Raw genomic sequence first — 14,178 nt, 5'->3', positions numbered from 1 at the left:
TCTTTCTGTCCTCTAGTAGTAACACCCTCAGCCTCTGTTTATAACCTCTAGTAGTAACACCCCCAGCCTCTGTTTATAACCTCCATTAGTAACACCATCAGCCTCTGTTTATAACCTCTAGTAGTAATACCCTCAGCCTCTGTTTATAACCTCCATTAATAACACCCCCAGCCTCTGTTTATAACCTCTAGTAGAAACACCCTCAGCCTCTGTTTATAACCTCCATTAGTAACACCCCCAGCCTCTGTTTATAACCTCTAGTAGTAACACCCTCAGCCTCTGTTTATAACCTCCAGTAGTAACACCCTCAGCCTCTGTTTATAACCTCCATTAGTAACACCCTCAGCCTCTGTTTATAACCTCTAGTAGAAACACCCTCAGCCTCTGTTTATAACCTCTAGTAGTAACACCCTCAGCCTCTGTTTATAACCCCATTAGTAACACCCTCAGCCTCTGTTTATAACCTCTAGTAGAAACACCCTCAGCCTCTGTTTATAACCTCCATTAGTAACACCCCCAGCCTCTGTTTATAACCTCTAGTAGTAACACCCTCAGCCTCTGTTTATAACCTCCATTAGTAACACCCGCAGCCTCTGTTTATAACCTCCAGGTAACACCCCCAGTCTCTGTTTATAACCTCTAGTAGTAACACCCCCAGCCTCTGTTTATAACCTCCATTAGTAACACCCCCAGTCTCTGTTTAAAACCTCCAGGTAACACCCTCAGCCTCTGTTTATAACCTCTAGTAGTAACACCCCCAGCCTGTTTATAACCTCTAGTAGTAACACCCCCAAGCTCTGTTTATAACCTCAAGTAGTAACACCCTCAGCCTCTGTTTATAACCTCCATTAGTAACACTCTCAGCCTCTGTTTATAAACACTAGTAGATACACCCGCAACCTCTGTTTATAACCTCTAGGTAACACCCTCAGCCTCTGTTTATAACCTCTAGTAGTAACACGCTCAGCCTCTGTTTATAACCTCTAGTAGTAACACCCTCAGCCTCTGTTTATAACCTCTAGTAGTAACACCCTCAGCCTCTGTTTATAACCTCTAGTAGTAACACCCTCAGCCTCTGTTTATGTCCTCTAGTAGTAACACCCCCAGACTCTGTTTATAACCTCCAGGTAACACTCTCAGCCTCTGTTTATAACCTCCAGGTAACACCCTCAGCCTCTGTTTATAAACTCTAGTAGTAACACCCTCAGCCTCTGTTTATAACCTCCAGGTAACACCCTCAGCCTCTGTTTATGTCCTCTAGTAGTAACACCCCCAGACTCTGTTTATAACCTCCAGTAGTAACACCCTCAGCCTCTGTTTATAACCTCCAGGTAACACCCTCAGCCTCTGTTTATAAACTCTAGTAGTAACACCCTCAGCCTCTGTTTATAACCTCCAGGTAACACTCTCAGCCTCTGTTTATAAACTCTAGTAGTAACACCCTCAGCCTCTGTTTATAACCTCCAGGTAACACCCTCAGTCTCTGTTTATGTCCTCTAGTAGTAACACCCCCAGACTCTGTTTATAACCTCCAGGTAACACTCTCAGCCTCTGTTTATAACCTCCAGGTAACACCCTCAGCCTCTGTTTATAAACTCTAGTAGTAACACCCTCAGCCTCTGTTTATAACCTCCAGGTAACACCCTCAGCCTCTGTTTATGTCCTCTAGTAGTAATACCCCCAGACTCTGTTTATAACCTCCAGGTAACACCCTCAGCCTCTGTTTATAAATTCTAGTAGTAACACCCTCAGCCTCTGTTTATAAATTCTAGTAGTAACACCCCCAGACTCTGTTTATAACCTCCAGGTAACACTCTCAGCCTCTGTTTATAACCTCCAGGTAACACTCTCAGCCTCTGTTTATAAACTCTAGTAGTAACACCCTCAGCCTCTGTTTATAACCTCCAGGTAACACCCTCAGTCTCTGTTTATGTCCTCTAGTAGTAACACCCCCAGACTCTGTTTATAACCTCCATTAGTAACACCCTCAGCCTCTGTTTATAACCTCCATTAGTAACACCCTCAGCCTCTGTTTATAACCTCCAGGTAACACCCTCAGCCCAGTGAACCAGAACACTGAATTGGTGCTGCTGTATATAGGTCAGATACATACCAGTTAGCCCTTTCCCTAACATCTCTAGTAAACTGATCTCTTTACACCCATCACTATGTACATGACGTTACCGTGTCTTCCTATGGGAGCGGTATGTATGATGTCTTCATGGTGTTTGTGTTGTAGGTCATCTGACAGTGAATCACCATGGGATAGATGGAGTGCACCAACTGTCTGTAAAGAGAAGAGGTATGACCACCGCTATAAGACGTATTCGTCTTTATTTTACAACACAATGCCTTTAATCATTGCCTAACATTATCAGCATAATGCTAGAAGCATGTTAGAGAGAGGAAGGAGAGACAGGGAGACAATACCAGAGAAAGAGAGAGAGAGAGGAAGGAGAGACAGGGAGAAAATACCAGAGAGAGAGAGAGGAAGGAGAGAAAGGGAGAAAATACGAGAGAGAGCGAGAGGAAGGAGAGAGAGGGAGAAAATACCAGTGAGAGAGAGAGGAAGGAGAGAGAAGGAGAAAATACCAGAGAGAGAGGAAGGAGAGAGAGGGAGAAAATACCAGTGAGAGAGAGAGGAAGGAGAGAGGGAGAAAATACCAGAGAGAGAGGAAGGAGAGAGAGGGAGAAAATACCAGAGCGAGAGGAAGGAGAGAGAGGGAGAAAATACCAGTGAGAGAGAGAGGAAGGAGAGAGGGAGAAAATACCAGAGAGAGAGAGAGGAAGGAGAGACAGGGAGAAAATACCAGAGAGAGAGAGAGAGAGGAGAGAGAAAATACCAGAGAGAGAGAGAGGAAGGAGAGACAGGGAGAAAATACCAGAGAGAGATAGAGAGAGAGAGGAAGGAGAGAGAGGGAGAAAATACCAGTGAGAGAGAGAGGAAGGAGAGAGGGAGAAAATACCAGAGAGAGAGAGAGGAAGGAGAGAGAGGGAGAAAATACCAGAGAGAGAGAGAGAGAGGAAGGAGAGAGAGGGAGAAAATACCAGTGAGAGAGCACTGGGGGGAAAAACATCTGCCTGGAGGTGACAGCATCCCCTCCCACATATGCCCCCCTAGGCACAACTATGACAACATAACCAACAAAAACGGGTCACAACTCCTGCAGCTCTGTCGCACGCTGGGTATGTACATAGTCAACGGTAGGCTTCGAGGGGACTCCTATGGTAGGTACACCTATAGCTCATCTCTTGGCAGTAGTACTGTAGACTACTTTATCACTGACCTCAACCCAGAATCTCTCAGAGCGTTCACAGTCAGTCCACTAACACCCCTATCAGACCACAGCAAAATCACAGTCCACTTAAACAGAGCAATACTCAACCATGAGGCATCAAAGCCAAAGGAACTGAGTAACATTAAGAAATGCTATAGGTGGAAGGAATGCAGTTTGGAAACCTACCAAAAAACAATTAGGCAACAACAAATTCAATCCCTTTTAGACAATTTCCTGGGTAAAACGTTCCACTGTAATAGTGAAGGTGTAAACTTGGCAGTAGAAAATCTTAACAGTATATTTGACCTCTCAGCTTCCCTATCAAATCTAAAAATCTCAAATAGAAAACCGAAGAAAATTAACAATAATGACAAATGGTTTGATGAAGAATGCAAAAATCTAAGAAAGAAATTGAGAAACCTGTCCAACCAAAAACATAGAGACCCGGAAAACCTGAGTCTACGCCTTCACTATGGTGAATCACTAAAACAATACAGAAATACACTACGGAAAAAGAAGGAACAGCATGTCAGAAATCAGCTCAATGCAATTGAAGAATCCATAGACTCAAACCACTTCTGGGAAAATTGGAAAACACTAAACAAACAACAACACGAAGAATTATCTATCCAAAATGGAGATGTATGGGTAAACCACTTCTCCAATCTTTTTGGTTCTATAACAAAGAATAAAGAGCAAAAACATATACATGATCAAATACAGATCTTAGAGTCAACTATTAAAGACTACCAGAACCCACTGGATTCTCCAATTACATTGAATGAGTTACAGGACAAAATAAAAACCCTCCAACCCAAAAAGGCCTGTGGTGTCGATGGTATCCTCAATGAAATGATCAAATATACAGACAACAAATTCCAATTGGCTATACTAAAACTCTTTAACATCATACTTAGCTCTGGCATCTTCCCCAAAATTTGGAACCAAGGACTGATCACCCCAATCCACAAAAGTGGAGACAAATTTGACCCCAATAACTACCGTGGAATATGTGTCAACAGTAACCTTGGGAAAATCCTCTGCATTATTATTAACAGCAAACTCGTACATTTCCTCAATGAAAACAATGTACTGAGCAAATGTCAAATTGGCTTTTTACCAAATTACCGTACAACAGACCATGTATTCACCCTGCACACCTTAATTGACAACCAAACAAACCAAAACAATGGCAAAGTCTTCTCATGCTTTGTTGATTTCAAAAAGCCTTCGACTCAATTTGGCATGAGGGTCTGCTATACAAACTGATGGAAAGTGGTGTTGGGGGTAAAACATATGACATTATAAAATCCATGTACACAAACAACAAGTGTGCGGTTAAAATTGGCAAAAACACACACATTTCTTCACACAGGGTCGTGGGGTTAGACAGGGATGCAGCTTAAGCCCCACCCTCTTCAACATATATATCAACGAATTGGCGCGGGCACTAGAAAAGTCTGCAGCACCCGGCCTCCCCTGCTAGAATCCGAAGTCAAATGTCTGCTGTTTGCTGATGATCTGGTGCTTCTGTCACCAACCAAGGAGGGCCTACAGCAGCACCTAGATCTTATGCACAGATTCTGTCAGACCTGGGCCCTGACAGTAAATTTCAGTAAGACCAAAATAATGGTGTTCCAAAAAGGTCCAGTCACCAGGACCACAAATACAAATTCCATCTAGACACTGTTGCCCTAGAGCACACAAAAACTATACATACCTTGGCCTAAACATCAGCGCCACAGGTAACTTCCACAAAGGTGTGAACGAAAGGTGTGAACGAAGAGACAAGGCAAGAAGGGCATTCTATGCCATCAAAAGAAACATAAATTTCAACATACCAATTAGGATTTGGCTAAAAATACTTGAATCAGTCATAGAGCCCATTGCCCTTTATGGTTGTGAGGTCTGGGGTCCGCTCACCAACCAAGACTTCACAAAATGGGACAAACACCAAATTGAGACTCTGCACGCAGAATTCTGCAAAAATATCCTCCGTGTACAACGTAAAACACCAAATAATGCATGCAGAGCAGAATTAGGCCGATACCCACTAATTATCAAAATCCAGAAAAGAGCCATTAAATTCTACAACCACCTAAAAGGAAGCGATTCACAAACCTTCCATAACAAAGCCATCACAAACAGAGAGATGAACCTGGAGAAGAGTCCCTAAGCAAGCTGGTCCTGGGGCTCTGTTCACAAACACAAACACACCCTACAGAGCCCCAGGACAACAGCACAATTAGACCCAACCAAATCATGAGAAAACAAAAAGATAATTACTTAACACATTGGAAAGAATTAACAAAAAAACAGAGCAAACTAGAATGCTATTTGGCCCTACACAGAGAGTACACAGCGGCAGAATACCTGACCACTGTGACTGACCCAAAATTAAGGAAAGCTTTGACTATGTACAGACTCAGTGAGCATAGCCTTGCTATTGAGAAAGGCCGCCGTAGGCAGACATGGCTCTCAAGAGAAGACAGGCTATGTGCTCACTGCCCACAAAATGAGGTGGAAACTGAGCTGCACTTCCTAACCTCCTGCCCAATGTATGACCATATTAGAGAGACATATTTCCCCCAGATCACACAGATCCACAAAGAATTCGAAAACATATCCAATTTTGAAAAACTCCACAGTGTGCCATCACAGCAGCAAGATTTGTGACCTGTTGCCACGAGAAAAGGGCAACCAGTGAAGAACAAACACCATTGTAAATACAACCCATATTTATGCTTATTTATTTTATCTTGTGTCCTTTAACTATTTGTACATTGTGTATATATATATATATTTATAATATGACATTTGTAATGTCTTTACTGTTTTGAAACTGTTGTATGTGTAATGTTTACTGTTCATTTTTGTTGTTTTTCACTTTATATATTCACTTTGTATGTTGTCTACCTCACTTGCTTTGGCAATGTTAACACATGTTTCCCATGCCAATAAAGCCCTTGAATTTAATTGAATTGAATTGAGAGGAAGGAGAGACAGGGAGAACATACCAGAGAGAAAGAGAGAGGAAGGAGAGACAGGGAGACAATACCAGAGAGAGAGAGAGAGGAAGGAGAGAGAGAGAGGAAGGAGAGAGAGGGAGAAAATACCAGAGAGAGAGAGAGAGAGAGAGAGAGGGAGAAAATACCAAAGAGAGAGAGAGAGAGAGGAAGGAGAGAGAGGGAGAAAATACCAGAGAGAGAGAGGAAGGAGAGAGAGGGAGAAAATACCAGAGAGAGAGAGGAAGGAGAGAGAGGGAGAAAATACCAGAGAGAGAGAGAGGAAGGAGAGAGAGGGAGAAAATACCAGAGAGAGAGAGGAAGGAGAGAGAGGGAGAAAATACCAGAGAGAGAGAGGAAGGAGAGAGAGGGAGAAAATACCAGAGAGAGAGGAAGGAGAGACAGGGAGAAAATACCAGAGAGAGAAAGAATGAGAGCGAGACCAAAGAAAGAGCGAAAGAAAAATAGGTTAACTGCAGTTTGACTAGAAGGGGAGGAGAGGTCCGTAAGGTAACACTACAGAAGTGTCAGACCACACCTGTCTTAGCCAGTAAAGCAACCAGAGAAACATAATCCCTGCCATTCCTCTACCTATCCTCTGGAAGGGGGAACGACTGGCAGAAGGAGACACACATAGCTTACTACAGATGAGAAGTGACTAAAGTAATGTTAAATAGACTTGGAGGAGAACGCAGAGCTAGGTGTGTTTCTTAGAAATCTGAAAGGTTAGATGGTTGACTGTTGGCAGACGGAGACACACTCTTCACAGGGAAACATACAGCCTAACATCAGAGTTGAGGAGGAACAAGTTAGAGACTTGGAACCCACTGGGCTCACACTGGTTGAAGCAACATTGTTCCCACGTCATTTCAATGAAATTACATTGAACCAACGTGGAATAGACGTTGAATTGACGGCTGTGCCCAGTGTGGCTATTGGAAGCCATTCTCTAGAAGTGGGTGTTCTGACGATATTACTGTCTCTTCTTCATCACAGAGACCCAGAGCCTTCAATGGAACGGTGAGTGTCACGTCTTACACAGCAGCATGTTAATATCTCTTCATGTTTCCTCATGTCTGTCGTAGCATTCCTTTCAATTGTCTGCTGTAATCTCAAATCTTCACAACACGCTCTTTGTTGCTGTGCTTAAGGAAGGGACACGTGGAACGGGAACCTAATGAATGTTATAGTTGGAGATACCTAAACTAGGGCTTCTATGATAGTAAGGAATCTTACTATCACTGTTGTGTTGAGCTCTGTATCAAGCCTCTGGTACATACCAGTATAGTCTGTCCATACCAGTATAGTCTGTCCATACCAGTATAGTCTGTCCTCTGTATCAAGCCTCTCTCGTACTACTCATAGATATACCAGTATAGTCTGTCCATACCAGTATAGTCTGTCCATACCAGTATAGTCTGTCCTCTGTATCAAGCCTCTCTCGTACTACTCATAGATATACCAGTATAGTCTGTCCATACCAGTATAGTCTGTCCATACCAGTATAGTCTGTCCTCTGTATCAAGCCTCTCTCGTACTACTCATAGATATATCAGTATAGTCTGTCCACACCAGTATAGTCTGTCCATACCAGTATAGTCTGTCCATACCAGTATAGTCTGTCCTCTGTATCAAGCCTCTCTCGTACTACTCATAGATATACCAGTATAGTTTGTCCTCTGTATCAAGCCTCTCTCGTACTACTCATAGATTTACCAGTATAGTCTGTCCTCTATATCAAGCCTCTCTCGTACTACTCATAGATATACCAGTATAGTCTGTCCACACCAGTATAGTCTGTCCACACCAGTATAGTCTGTCCATATCAGTATAGTCTGTCCATATCAGTATAGTCTGTCCCTATCAGTATAGTCTGTCCCTATCAGTATAGTCTGTCCACACCAGTATAGTCTGTCCTCTGTATGTGCTTTTACACCTGCATTGTTTGCTGTTTGGGGTTTTAGGCTGGGTTTCTGTACAGCACTTTGAGATATCAGCTGATGTACGAAGGGCTATATAAATAAATTTGATTTGATTTGTATCAAGCCTCTCTCGTACTACCCATAGACATACCAGTATAGTCTATCCTTACCAGTATAGTCTGTCCTCTGTATCAAGCCTCTCTCGTACTACTCATAGATATACCAGTATAGTCTGTCCACACCAGTATAGTCTGTCCATACCAGTATAGTCTGTCCTCTGTATCAAGCCTCTCTCGTACTACTCATAGATATACCAGTATAGTCTGTCCTCTGTATCAAGACTCTCTCGTACTACTCATAGATATACCAGTATAGTCTGTCCATACCAGTATAGTCTGTCCTCTGTATCAAGCCTCTCTCGTACTACCCATAGACATACCAGTATAGTCTGTCCTCTGTATCAAGCCTCTCTCGTACTACCCATAGACATACCAGTATAGTCTGTCCATACCAGTATAGTCTGTCCTCTGTATCAAGCCTCTCTCGTACTACCCATAGACATACCAGTATAGTCTGTCCACACCAGTATAGTCTGTCCTCTGTATCAAGCCTCTCTCGTACTACCCATAAACATACCAGTATAGTCTGTCCATACCAGTATAGTCTGTCCTCTGTATCAAGCCTCTCTCGTACTACCCATAGACATACCAGTATAGTCTGTCCACACCAGTATAGTCTGTCCTCTGTATCAAGCCTCTCTCGTACTACCCATAGACATACCAGTATAGTCTGTCCATACCAGTATAGTCTGTCCTCTGTATCAAGCCTCTCTCGTACTACTCATAGATATACCAGTATAGTCTGTCCATACCAGTATAGTCTGTCCATACCAGTATAGTCTGTCCTCTGTATCAAGCCTCTCTCGTACTACCCATAGACATACCAGTATAGTCTGTTCACACCAGTATAGTTTGTCCTGTGTTTTTCTGTTTCTCTGCTATGTTCTATTTGACCCATAATGACACACTGTCTGACATACAGTATTATTTCCTCTAGTTCTAGCTCCTACTCCAGGACCTTGGACAGTTCTGCCAACCAGAGACCCACGTCACCAGACACCGAGTCCAAGAAGTGAGTGAATCATGAGAAGGATGGGGGTGGAACTTTAGAAGTACAGTGGGTTATACCAGTTACTCTAGTAGTGATGGTTACTATGTGATGGTTATTATCAATGTGATGGTTATTATGTGATGGTTATGATCAACGTGATGGTTATTATCAACGTGATGGTTACTATCAACATGATGGTTACTATCAACGTGATGGTTACTATGTGATGGTTATTATCAACGTGATGGTTACTATCAACGTGATGGTTACTATCAACGTGATGGTTACTATCAACGTGATGGTTACTATCAATGTGATGATTACTATCAACGTGATGGTTACTATCAACGTGATGGTTACTATCAACGTGATGGTTACTATCAATGTGATGGTTACTATCAACGTGATGGTTATTATCAACGTGATGGTTACTATGTGATGGTTACTATCAACGTGATGGTTACTATCAACATGATGGTTACTATGTGATGGTTATTATCAACGTGATGGTTACTATCAACATGATGGTTACTATGTGATGGTTATTATCAACGTGATGGTTACTATCAACGTGATGGTTACTATGTGATGGTTATTATCAATGTGATGGTTACAATAAGTATCTCTCTCCTCTCTCCTCCCCCTCCTCTCTCCCCTTCTCTCTCCTCCCCTCCTCTCTCCTCCCCCTTCTCCCTCCTCCCCCCCTTCTCTCCTCCCCCTTCTCCCCTCCCTCCTTCTCTCTCCTCCCCCCTTCTCTCCTCCCTCCTTTCTCATCCCTCCCCCCTTCTCTCTCCTCCCCCCTTCTCTCCTCCCTCTTCTCTCTCCTCCCTCCTTCCCCTTCTCTCTCCTCCCTCCTTCCCCTTCTCTCTCCTCCCTCCTCCCCCTTCTCTCTCCTCTCTCCTCCGTCCTTCTCTCTCCTCCCCCTTCTCTCTCCTCCCCCTTCTCTCTCCTCCCTCCTTTCTCATCCCTCCCCCTTCTCTCTCCCCCTTCTCTCTCCCCCTTCTCTCCTCCCCCTTCTCTCCCCTCCTCTTCTCCCCCCTCCTTCTCCCCTCCCCTTCTCCCCCTTTCCCCCCTACCCTTCTCCCCCTTCTCTCTCCTCCCCCTTCTCTCTCCTCCTCCATCCTCTCTCCTCCCCCCGTCTCTCTCCTCCCTCCTTCTCTCTCCTCTCCCCTTCTCCCCCCTTCTCTCCTCCCCCTTCTCTCTCCTCCCCCCTTCTCTCTCCTCCTCCATCCTCTCTCAACCCCCCGTCTCTCTCCTCCCCCTTCTCTCTCCTCCTCCATCCTCTCTCCTCCCCCGTCTCTCTCCTCCCTCCTTCTCTCTCTCCTCTCCCCTTCTCCCCCCCTTCTCTCCTCCCCCCTTCTCTCTCCTCCCCCCTTCTCTCTCCTCCTCCATCCTCTCTCAACCCCCGTCTCTCTCCTCCCCCCTTCTCTCTCCTCCTCCATCCTCTCTCCTCCCCCCGTCTCTCTCCTCCCCCTTCTCTCTCCTCCCCCCCTTCTCTCTCTCCTCCCTCAGGGGTTTTGTGTACCTGAAGGAGTACGTGAACGCTACAGACCTAACCAAGCACAACACCAGAGACAACGTTCCTGACTATGTAACGTCTAGTTCTACCAGCCATTCCTACAGCAGCCCCTCTTCTTACACCAGGTAACACTACTTTGACCACGCCACACTTTGAAAATAACTCCTTGGTCCTTGTTGTTCAAATCTGAAGGAACACAGACAGGTGTAATCAACATGACAGAAGGAAGCTACAAGACGAGATGGGTGGAGTGGGGTCATCACCATATTCAAATCAAACGTTATTGCTTACACCTATCCAGTTCCTTCAGATTGGCAAATAAGTGGTACGGACACCAATGTTATTGTAGTAAATCAAAACTGAAACTAAAATAAAACAAAAATTGGAAAACGATTTAGTAAACTGAAATAAAAATAAAAACGCAACATTTGAAAAACTGAAACTATTATCTTTGACTGCAAAACAATTCAATAAAAAAAACATCATAAATTAAGTCAGTTTAAGTTGTTTCCATCTAAATTTTAGCCAAAAATATAAAACGGGGTTTTCAAGCTTTTTTTTTCTGATGTGGTTTAAGCTTCTGAATCTGGCCGGTAAATGCTGCCAGTAAATGCCGATGTTTCAAATAGGCCTATCTTGTGCATCCCTGTCATTGGTGATCACTAGCTAACAGGGAAGAAATGCAAGGGCGAACACGGAGCGCAACTGGGCCAAGCTACAACAGCTTGTGAAGTTGCTGGAGCCGAGGGCGAACACGGAGCGCAACTGGGCCAAGCTACAACAGCTTGTGAAGTTGCTGGAGCCGAGGGCGAACACGGAGCGCAACTGGGCCAAGCAACAACAGCGTGTGAAGTTGCTGGAGCCGAGGGCGAACACGGAGCGTAAATGGGCCAAGCAACAACAGTTTGTGAAGTTGCTGGAGCCGAGGGCGAACACGGAGCGCAACTGGGCCAAGCTACAACAGCTTGTGAAGTTGCTGGAGCCGAGGGCGAACACGGAGCGCAACTGGGCCAAGCTACAACAGCTTGTGAAGTTGCTGGAGCCGAGGGCGAACACGGAGCGTAACTGGGCCAAGCTACAACAGCTTGTGAAGTTGCTGGAACCGTTCTCAATCCACACACGACCAACTTCAAAGTGGCAGCCTGATGTGTCTGATGTGGTGCCGTGCCGTCTCAACTTTGAGGCACACCTGCAGTCACTACTGTTGCAAGGCAGTTGGCACAGGTCCTCTCGAAGTCACTGCGGGAGCGCTTTGCATGCATACTGAACCCCTGTCCAGCCGGAGGGTCAACCTGGCAGTGTATTAAGTACCTGGTAAAGGCGGCATGTTTACAGAGTCACCTCCCCAGTACTGACAGGTAAAGGCAGCATGTTTACAGAGTCACCTCCCCAGTCCTGACAGGTAAAGGCAGCATGTTTACAGAGTCACCTCCCCAGTACTGACAGGTAAAGGCAGCATGTTTACAGAGTCACCTCCCCAGTACTGACAGGTAAAGGCAGCATGTTTACAGAGTCACCTCCCCAGTACTGACAGGTAAAGGCAGCATGTTTACAGAGTCACCTCCCCAGTACTGACAGGTAAAGGCAGCATGTTTACAGAGTCACCTCCCCAGTACTGACAGGTAAAGGCAGCATGTTTACAGAGTCACCTCCCCAGTACTGACAGGTAAAGGCAGCATGTTTACAGAGTCACCTTCCCAGTACTGACAGGTAAAGGCAGCATGTTTACAGAGTCACCTCCCCAGTCCTGACAGGTAAAGGCAGCATGTTTACAGAGTCACCTCCCCAGTCCTGACAGGTAAAGGCAGCATGTTTACAGAGTCACCTCCCCAGTACTGACAGGTAAAGGCAGCATGTTTACAGAGTCACCTCCCAGTCCTGACAGGTAAAGGCAGCATGTTTACAGAGTCACCTCCCCAGTACTGACAGGTAAAGGCAGCATGTTTACAGAGTCACCTCCCCAGTACTGACAGGTAAAGGCAGCATGTTTACAGAGTCACCTCCCCAGTACTGACAGGTAAAGGCAGCATGTTTACAGAGTCACCTCCCCAGTCCTGACAGGTAAAGGCAGCATGTTTACAGAGTCACCTCCCCAGTCCTGACAGGTAAAGGCAGCATGTTTACAGAGTCACCTCCCCAGTACTGACAGGTAAAGGCAGCATGTTTACAGAGTCACCTCCCCAGTACTGACAGGTAAAGGCAGCATGTTTACAGAGTCACCTCCCCAGTACTGACAGGTAAAGGCAGCATGTTTACAGAGTCACCTCCCCAGTACTGACAGGTAAAGGCAGCATGTTTACAGAGTCACCTCCCCAGTACTGACAGGTAAAGGCAGCATGTTTACAGAGTCACCTCCCCAGTACTGACAGGTAAAGGCAGCATGTTTACAGAGTCACCTCCCCAGTACTGACAGGTAAAGGCAGCATGTTTACAGAGTCACCTCCCCAGTCCTGACAGGTAAAGGCAGCATGTTTACAGAGTCACCTCCCCAGTACTGACAGGTAAAGGCAGCATGTTTAGAGTCACCTCCCCAGTACTGACAGGTAAAGGCAGCATGTTTACAGAGTCACCTCCCCAGTACTGACAGGTAAAGGCAGCATGTTTACAGAGTCACCTCCCCAGTACTGACAGGTAAAGGCAGTATGTTTACAGAGTCACCTCCCCAGTCCTGACAGGTAAAGGCAGCATGTTTACAGAGTCACCTCCCCAGTACTGACAGGTAAAGGCAGCATGTTTACAGAGTCACCTCCCCAGTACTGACAGGTAAAGGCGGTATGTTTACAGAGTCACCTCCCCAGTACTGACAGGTAAAGGCAGCATGTTTACAGAGTCACCTCCCCAGTACTGACAGGTAAAGGCAGCATGTTTACAGAGTCACCTCCCCAGTACTGACAGGTAAAGGCAGCATGTTTACAGAGTCACCTCCCCAGTACTGACAGGTAAAGGCGGTATGTTTACAGAGTCACCTCCCCAGTACTGACAGGTAAAGGCAGCATGTTTACAGAGTCACCTCCCCAGTACTGACAGGTAAAGGCAGCATGTTTACAGAGTCACCTCCCCAGTACTGACAGGTAAAGGCAGCATGTTTACAGAGTCACCTCCCCAGTACTGACAGGTAAAGGCGGTATGTTTACAGAGTCACCTCCCCAGTACTGACAGGTAAAGGCAGCATGTTTACAGAGTCACCTCCCCAGTACTGACAGGTAAAGGCAGCATGTTTACAGAGTCACCTCCCCAGTACTGACAGGTAAAGGCAGCATGTTTACAGAGTCACCTCCCCAGTCCTGACAGGTAAAGGCAGCATGTTTACAGAGTCACCTCCCCAGTACTGACAGGTAAAGGCA

The 14,178-nt window shown here is 45.3% G+C and overlaps 1 protein-coding gene and 2 long non-coding RNA genes across 102 annotated transcripts in view; 1 reads left to right on the top strand and 2 right to left on the bottom strand.

Annotated features, from left to right (window-relative positions):
• The window catches only part of LOC118363233 (mucin-4-like), a 50,832-nt gene that overhangs the window by 30,402 nt on the left and 6,252 nt on the right, over window positions 1-14,178 (top strand). For 5 of the 50 annotated variants that reach the window (XM_052487670.1, XM_052487669.1, XM_052487662.1 and 2 more), the window contains exons 19-24: window positions 2,240-2,302; window positions 7,280-7,303; window positions 9,262-9,336; window positions 10,828-12,676; window positions 13,336-13,465; window positions 13,598-13,641. In XM_052487670.1, the coding sequence (XP_052343630.1) occupies window positions 2,240-2,302; window positions 7,280-7,303; window positions 9,262-9,336; window positions 10,828-10,963 (298 nt within the window). In that variant the 3' untranslated portion in view covers window positions 10,964-12,676; window positions 13,336-13,465; window positions 13,598-13,641. Of the gene's footprint in view, window positions 1-2,239; window positions 2,303-7,279; window positions 7,304-9,261; window positions 9,337-10,827; window positions 12,677-13,335; window positions 13,466-13,597 lie in introns of all 50 variants that reach the window. The other 45 variants (XM_052487672.1, XM_052487673.1, XM_052487671.1 and 42 more) reach the window with 34 other exon arrangements.
• On the bottom strand, window positions 214-1,665 carry LOC127913908 (uncharacterized). 2 transcript variants are annotated; one of them, XR_008087204.1, is made up of 4 exons: window positions 1,530-1,665; window positions 1,017-1,290; window positions 500-569; window positions 348-464 (listed from the first exon to the last, which is right to left on the bottom strand). It is a non-coding gene; the product is annotated as an uncharacterized LOC127913908 (long non-coding RNA). The 2 variants fall into 2 exon arrangements; XR_008087205.1 differs by having other exon boundaries at window positions 214-360; window positions 431-1,290.
• Window positions 12,160-14,178, bottom strand: part of LOC127913906 (uncharacterized) — a 4,818-nt gene continuing 2,799 nt past the window's right edge. For 43 of the 50 annotated variants that reach the window (XR_008087201.1, XR_008087186.1, XR_008087154.1 and 40 more), the window contains 3 exons: window positions 13,493-14,178; window positions 12,747-13,318; window positions 12,538-12,615 (listed from right to left, as the gene is read on the bottom strand). The exon at window positions 13,493-14,178 is cut by the window's right edge. This is a non-coding gene — a long non-coding RNA (uncharacterized LOC127913906). Of the gene's footprint in view, window positions 12,264-12,527; window positions 12,704-12,746; window positions 13,319-13,492 lie in introns of those variants that run through there. The other 7 variants (XR_008087193.1, XR_008087175.1, XR_008087187.1 and 4 more) reach the window with 5 other exon arrangements.

This window comes from Oncorhynchus keta, chromosome 30 (assembly GCF_023373465.1).
Source record: "Oncorhynchus keta strain PuntledgeMale-10-30-2019 chromosome 30, Oket_V2, whole genome shotgun sequence".
NCBI lineage: Eukaryota > Metazoa > Chordata > Actinopteri > Salmoniformes > Salmonidae > Oncorhynchus > Oncorhynchus keta.
Note: the sequence above shows the minus strand (reverse complement) of the source record. Positions and strands in the feature narration are given on the sequence as shown.